At 37.7% G+C, this 7,828-nt stretch overlaps 2 protein-coding genes across 3 annotated transcripts in view; one reads left to right on the plus strand and one right to left on the minus strand.

Annotated features, from left to right (window-relative positions):
• Positions 1 to 5,724, minus strand: part of LOC117111027 — a 42,273-nt gene extending 36,549 nt beyond the window's left edge. For both annotated transcript variants that reach the window (XM_033253889.1, XM_033253888.1), the window contains exon 1: positions 5,507 to 5,724. In XM_033253889.1, the coding sequence (XP_033109780.1) occupies positions 5,507 to 5,657 (151 nt within the window). In that variant the 5' untranslated portion in view covers positions 5,658 to 5,724. The remainder of the gene's footprint in view (positions 1 to 5,506) is intronic.
• Positions 5,725 to 5,954: 230 nt separating this feature from the next.
• LOC117110989 (meiotic recombination protein REC8 homolog) overlaps positions 5,955 to 7,828 on the plus strand; it is a 15,480-nt gene continuing 13,606 nt past the window's right edge. The window contains exons 1-4 of the mRNA XM_033253846.1: positions 5,955 to 6,018; positions 6,392 to 6,502; positions 6,743 to 6,811; positions 7,388 to 7,530. Coding sequence (XP_033109737.1) covers positions 6,447 to 6,502; positions 6,743 to 6,811; positions 7,388 to 7,530 — 268 coding nt within the window. The 5' untranslated portion in view covers positions 5,955 to 6,018; positions 6,392 to 6,446. The remainder of the gene's footprint in view (positions 6,019 to 6,391; positions 6,503 to 6,742; positions 6,812 to 7,387; positions 7,531 to 7,828) is intronic.

The following is a 7,828-nucleotide window of genomic DNA, read 5'->3' on the forward strand; positions in this document are numbered from 1 at the left end:
ATGTTTGTGTGTGACGTTTTATTCCAGGTCACAGCTCATGCATAATTGCCTGACAGCCTGAGGAAGGTCATTCACTGTGATGACTTGTGAAGTTTACCCGACTCGCGCTGTTCGCATTGGACTTTCCTGCTAGGTAAAACTAACCTGGTCAGTTTTCCTGGGCAAGCGGGACGCGGTTAAAGTAACCGCGCGGCTTGGGTAAGTTTCCTGTCAGGTAAACTTCCTGTGCTGTTCGCACTGGACTAATTATGGTAAAACTAGCCAACGTGTTGGTTAGTTTTACCAAAAAAAGTCCAGTGCGATTGTGGCTTTAGTTTGTACAAAGAGTACACAAAGAGAAGAGAGCCTAGTCCCATTTAAAATATGACACCCCCTAATAACGATGGAAGTCCCCAGAAAAAAATGAAGAATTCTTAAACATATACTGTACTGTACGACTACCTGGTTTAATAAAAAAATTTGTTCAATAAGGAAGACTATTAGAGTAGCTTAGCTCAGTCGGCTAATCTGGTGGTAGCCACCGTGTGTGCGCTTAACAGTGGAGATCTCTAGGTCCCCCGGTTCAATTCCCATCGCTGCTCTCCTTGTGTTTCAGTTAGAGGGCTGAAATAAAAGTTACAATAACGCACCGTCTTTTGGATGAGACGTTTTAGCCATTGGTTTTGTGGGCATTTATGGCCCATGTGCACGTTAAAGAACGCAGAAAAGAGTAGGGTTGTCTCCCGGTGCACTACTCACTCACCACCAGAAGGACGCCACTGGAAATAAGTCTTCTAGACTTTCGTGGGCTATCCTTGGTGCTTACACCAAATAAATCCAATCCAATCCAATTTCCGCTTGTTAAAAAGCTATTTTACAGTAAGCTTCTTTTGGTGATGCCTGTGGTCCAAAGCGGCATGCAATCTTGTAGTGCGTTACTACTGAAAATTGCCAAAAAAACTACTGAAATTTTGAGTTTTGGTTACTGAAATGGATTTTACCAATTTAGAGAAGTCTGAATGCGTGAGAAATTTATGATCACGCCATGTGTTTCTGCAAAATGAGTGTTTCATCTAAAACCATAACAATAATAATAATAATAATAATAATAATAATAATAATAATTAATAGCTGATATTATATAGGCCTAGCGCCTAGCCAAATTAATTTTATCTAAGGCGCTTCATCCGAAGATTCATTCCATATTGTATGCCTGGTTACAAAACTACTCTATGCTCATTCTGTAAAGTTTTTTAATTGCGAGGACGATCTAAAAAATCAGCTCAAATTTGCGCAGAAAATTGCTAGAAAAATAAGTGCACTGAATCGTAATTACTGCATATACCGTACTTGCATCGGTTATATTAAAATTTGGTCAAAGCAGGGAACAGTTTTAAAGGTCAAAGCCTAATTTTCGGCAAAAATCTGTGCGAAAATCGGCCCTTTCGAAATGATCGGACAAATTTTTAGGCCAAACTTTTGCGCAGAGGATACTCCCCGCGCAGGCCTTAGGCCACACAGAAAAAATTATTAGATTATTACTCTTTAAAAAAAAAAAAAATTGATGGGGGCGGGTGGTATAAAAATAAAATAATTATTCCCTTTTTTATCGATGATGGAGGGACTGGTGGTGGGGATGGCGATGTGGAGGTATTTTGATTTACAGGACATGTGGCAATTGTAAATAATGTGATGTACAGTACTAATACGTAGGTCTACTAACAGTGTACTGTATCTAAAATAGAGGGGTACGATAAATAAGGGGCTGGGTCTGAGATTTGGGGAGGGAGGAGATGGGAGTTGAAGTGCAGATTAGTGAGGATATGTATAATAATAACAACTCATTACTGTATGTAAATATTTTTTTAATTACTTTTTAAATTTGTACAGTAACAGGGAGGGGGAGGAGATGTGTTGGGTGCTATGGGAGTGGTTCTAGGCCTAGTACTAGTAGTCTATAAGTAAGTTAAGGGTTTTAGAAGTAAAAATAAAAAAAAAAACAAAAAAGAAAAACATAAAATCTGTGAAGAGGCTTGAGATATTGAAATAAAGTTTTAATTTGTTATTTATATAAATGTCAAAAGGTCACATTGTTTGCACATAAATCCATCATAGGCGTCTAGGCCTAGTATGCTAGGATTTGGCAGACTTCGGCCGCCGACAATATCTGCCACCACCGATCGAGTGCCAAAAAGTACGGAGCACCGATAATGCTGTCTTTTTGCTTGCTTTCAATCAAAGAGCGCTCCTTTCAATCAATGAGCGCTCGCTGTGTTCAGTGTTTTATGCCAATTAAGCAATCAAGTTCATTCATTGTGTGCTTTTTTTTCCTTTCATTTTTTTTAAATTTTAGCTTTCCAGTATTGAACGGAATAACGTTTAACCGACGTTGCATCAATGAACATTAATTGTATAAATATACAATAAAAGTCAGATGTAAAAGATCAAAGATTACATGTTTTTTTTTTAGAATCAATTGTGCCGGCCATATTTTTGTATCCTACTTTACTTTTATAACATTTATGAGTATAATTATATAATAAAAGTGATGGAAAAGAAGAAAGATAACATGCTTTTTTTTTAGCATTAATTGCGCTATATTTTGTATCCTACTTTACTTTTATAAGTTTTATGAGGATTTCTTCACAAATAATAAAGTATATTAATGTCATTTATTATTGTGATATTGATTTTAATAAACATTCATTAGTAACTCTATTTTTAGGGTTGGGTTTTATAGTTTGTATAATGTACAAGATTTAAATATGAACGATAGACAGGTAAATAGATGAAGAGCTGTGCTTGAAAAACGTATTATTTCGAAAAATGAAAATATTGGCAATATCGTACTTTACGCTTTAGCGTTATTATATATTTGTGTATAATATAATACAATGGCCAATCCATGCTTAGTTTAAGGAGTAGGATTAGATAAGTATCATATTTGTATTCTTATTTATGTTAAAGCGCATAGAGGTGTCTATGATATGCGCTCTATAAGTCGACCATTATTATTATTATATTTGTGTATACATTGCCTTTGCAGCCACTCTCCTTTCATAGTTAGATAGAATGTATTAAAAACAAATTTTATTCCCACATCGAAAAATATTTTTAATAAAATTTTTAACAACTAAGACAATAAAATTAATTCACGCAGTTCTGTATTGATGCTTTTACTTTGTCGTTCATTGAAATAAACTGCTTAAAATAGACAACAAAATACAAAGTTGCCTGTACTGTAAGTTGCCTAGTAATGCACTTGTCAATTGTAGTCCCCACCTCCCCGGACCCGGGCCTAGCAAGGACTTAGCCGGGGATGTAATTTTCAAAACTGTTACATGCATGTAAAAGTCCCCGCCAGCTCCCGGCAGTGCGGGGCTTCATTTTAACGTATCCCCCGGCTAAGTCCCCGCCACTTACCGCTGTAGTCCTGGTAAAATGCCCCGCTAATAAATGATTGGCTTATAAGACGTACTTGATGCAAGGAGGTATAAAAATCTAGTCTATGTCTAAATCAGAGAAGCATGTGAGAGCTAGGCAGGAGCTATGCCAAGCAGATGAGCTTGCTTGATGGTAGCACTACGCATGCGTATCACTATGCAGCATGGAAGTTTGGAAAAGTGTGAACAAAAAGGAGAGAGATTGACAGATTGATCATAGAAAAAGAAAATGATTGATTGTATAATAACTGATTGATGGAATTTAATTATTCAATATCAAAACAGAAATTAGGCCTAAATAAGAAAATGAATACATTACAATAGTAGAACAGGTTTCCTTACCTTGGCTCACACTACCCACACGCGCCGCCACCTCGGTCCTCAGCGTTGTGAGGTTGGAGGTTCAATTTTTATTATGTAATTTATACCTTGCTATAAAAAATGAAACCATGATGGTAGACCTAAAGTACCGGTAGGCGATTTTTTAATTACCAAAACAGACAGTGTTGACTGAATGCCAAGCCAGTGTAGGCTAAGTAGGACCAGACCCGGTTTGACAGCACTAGGCTAGGCCTACACACCCGAAACCCTTTCGAGGCCTGTTACATCTACGGGTAAACTTTAGGTACGTCCCGGCACTACAGGGACACAACTATGTGTACATCCCTGGCTCAGTCCCGGCAAGTGCCCCCCTATGGCCTGGGTCAGGGGGGGGGGGCGGGACTACAGTCAGGGGGGGGGGGGCGGGACTACAATTGACAAGTGCATAACAGTGAAATCAGTAAGAAACATTCCAACAAGTAGGTTCCCACAATGCTATTGGGAGAACCAGACACAAGATCAGTCACCTAGTAGTTTGATTCTTTGTACGCTGCCAATTCAGGAATGTAGGCGCATTAATACTGCTGTTACTAGCCGTGAGAATAGTCGACTGGCTTGTTCTAGCCTGCAAACATGTGATATATACTTTTTTTTATTTGCTTTTGCTTTTAAAACTTACAAAGGTTTATGAATAAATTCTTAACAGACATAACATGGATGAAGGAAGGAAACAGATGAAACGTGCACCTATTTTTCTAGAGATTTTTGCGCAAATTTGAATTGGTTTTTGATGTATCCCCGCAAAATATTTTAGAAGTGGCAAGTTAGCGTTAAAATTTATTAAGATCTGCAGTAAACAGGTTTAAAAAAAAAAAAAACGTACGCTATACTAAGTTCGCCCAAATAATATTTACATGGTAAAACACAGTCCTGGCTGACTGGACTGGGTTAGAGCAGCGCGCAAACATCAGAAAGAATACAGTACCGTAGTTGATCGTGGGAATCAACATCTTGATGGGAATGGGACGAAAGATTTTAAAGACGCAATAAGAAAACAATCAAATAACATTCACACACGATATAAATGATCAATACATATATGTATTGATGTATTGATCATTTATATCGTATTTCTTTTTATCATAAATTATTCAATTTAAAAAAAGAAAACAATTAGGCTGCTATTTAGTTGATCGCGAGAATCCCCCTTGATGCAATGAAATAGCTGGTGAACGATAATGCCCATATGGCGCGCCATACAAATTCCGCGCGGCCGAAGTAGTCTTATCCCGTATGCTAGGCCTGACTAGGACCTATACCATAATTCCGGAAAAATAAAATATTTAAAAAATCACAGAAAGTCCAGGCGTAGCCTGGCAATAGGCCTAGATGATTGTAATCAGATAAACTTTGTTTTAATGTTTGAATGTTGTAGAATCTTTCACATATGTCATAGGCTGGTCCCGGCCTATAGGCCTACCTACTAACTATAAGTTAATAGACCTAGGCCTAGGCTACCTAGCCTAGGCCCTAGGTTTTATTTAAATCCAAATTTAACAAGATGATGATTCTTTTCTACCTAAGGGCCTAGGCCTAGAGGCTCCTCTAGCGAGAGAGAGGCCTGGGCCCGAGGCTAGCCTAGGCCAACCATGCCATCAAGGTAGGCCAGGCCCAGCAGAGGAACTAGGCTAGGCCTGGCCTAAAAGGAGGCTCCAAGCCCCTAACTAGGCTATATAGGCCCTTAGGTAGCCCAGGCTACGTACCGTTTTCGATGCGATCCTCGATTTTGCGAGACCTTTTCAACTTTCTTAGAACATATCGCACATACAACATACAAGATGCACTTCCAAATATTATTACGGTACTACCTAGCAAAATGCACCAGTTCTTTGGTAAATAGGAAACCACTGACATTATTCAATATAATTGGCAGTTAACTAGGCCCTACCCTCGCACACAGGATTCACGTTACCATGTTTATTGGAAATTTCGATGGGATAACTACCCAAAGGTGAAAGGTTATACTTTCGCGGGTTTCGACCATTCGACGTGTCGCGGGAAAGCTACAGGCTGAAAAAACGTAGGCGCTGATTGGACGTCATTGGCTGAAACGTTGAGGTCTGCTTTTTCAAGACAAATGATTGGCCAAAAGTACTTTTCCTGTCAAAATAAATTTGGGCCACCGGCCTCTCTACCCAAGCTGTTGTCATTTTTGAATAGAGAAGAAGAAGAAGTAGGTAATTCTAGCCTAGGGTATACCTGGGCGTAGGCATAGGTGAATATTTTATTAACCACATTATTTAATATTTAATTGTATCGTCAGTGTCGATAGATTGCCATACATGGACTTGAATGAAATCTGGATTTATTTATTGTTGGGCTAGGCTAGGGCAGCCCCCCCATCCCCTGGCTGGCCCTTAGGCAAGGCTTAGGGGCAGGCTATAGATAGGCCTAGGCCGGGGCCTACCCGGCTTTACCACCCCCGCCCCCGGCCTGTATAGGGCCTAGGCCTAGGAAGCTATGTTTTGTTTAATCTTAGGATGGTGAGAAAGTAAGGATTAATTTGTGTTTTGTGGAATTCAAAGATGGGTTTGGGTCGGACCACAGTACAACATTTCACAGCAACATTTATTTTATTAATATTACAGTTTTCAAGCTGCAGTGTGAAAATAGCCTATCTAGGCCTACAACCAGTCACAAGTCATGTTTTACTCACACAATATCTTGCAAAAAAGAGGAGGGAGATTTGGAATAATCTGGTAAGTCAAGTTCCAGCCTAGTAAATCATTTTAAGGTCAAGAATGTGCCCTCCTATTCTCTACGCCTTTGTTATATAGGCCTAGGCCTAGATTTACGCATTATTTTCAACCTATCATCCAATCCATTTGTTAACTATATAATTCTTTTTTATGTTTTCATTTATCCTATGTAAAACAATTTACATTTTATTAGGAAATATGTGTAACATAATAAATAAATGCTGTTTCTCTTGCCATTAGGATTGCTGCAACAAAAGCATCAACTCTTACCAAGCGGGAGTATGTCTCAGTCAAAATCATTGACACCTGGTAATTTGTTTATTCCAATAATATTGATATAGTTTTTATTTAAAACCATAAATTTTACACAAGATCTGAGGTGTTTAGGGTAAATAAAAATTTTTATTAGCTTATCACTCCTGGACGCGTTAAAAATTCGGGCAATATTGATGCGGGAAAAAAAAAAATTTTCTTTGCCGCATCAATTATTTTAACAGCATAAAAATTACAATGCAATTTTGTGACTTCAGATACATTTTCTTTAAAAAACTATAAAATTAAACCAGTTTTTATACAATATTTACTATTACAGACCCAAATATAAACAGCCCCTTCCTCATCGATAAAAAAAAAAGCGAAATAATCTAATGTTCCGATTAAAAAAAAACAAAAAAAAAAACAAAAAACCGCCCTCCCTCATCAATTAAAAAAAATAATAATTGTAATAAAAGTGATAATCTAATAATTTTTTCTAAGTGCCCTAAGGCCTAATCATTTACTTATGTAATCATCAACATATTTCTAATCATATATCAATTGGTATCATATAAAACATTTTAACAACCTAATCATGTTTACACTATGTTATTATCTGCCTTCATTCAGTCAAGATATAGTGGATTACATCATGCTAAGAGCAGAACCGCTATCTTCTGGAAACCCTCAACCCCGTCTTTCCCTATACCTATCCTCACAGCTCATGTGTGGCGTAGTGAGGGTTTATAAGAAACAGTGTGAATATCTTACAAGTAAGTCTGTCAGAGGTTAATCATAGAAACTTTGGGCTTGTCCCCACACAGTTCATTTTAATTGTCTTCATTCTTAATTTTATTTCTAAAATAGACCCTGTTCTTTTTGTGTCTGACTGTTTCAAATCCTGGATTCAATCCGTCAGTAGAGTAAAGAATATATTAACTGACTTTTTATGAGTGTTTTTGTTTATAGTACCATGTATTTTGCACATTGGAATATTATGCCTGCTTTGTCAAGTTCAAAATGTTATGTGACCTGAGACAATTATACAGTGAACAGGGGCGGATCCAGAGA

The sequence above is a fragment of the Anneissia japonica genome, unplaced genomic scaffold (assembly GCF_011630105.1).
Source record: "Anneissia japonica isolate Jap-2015-1 unplaced genomic scaffold, ASM1163010v1 scaffold573_len2283161_cov171, whole genome shotgun sequence".
In the NCBI taxonomy this organism is placed as follows: Eukaryota; Metazoa; Echinodermata; class Crinoidea; order Comatulida; family Comatulidae; genus Anneissia; species Anneissia japonica.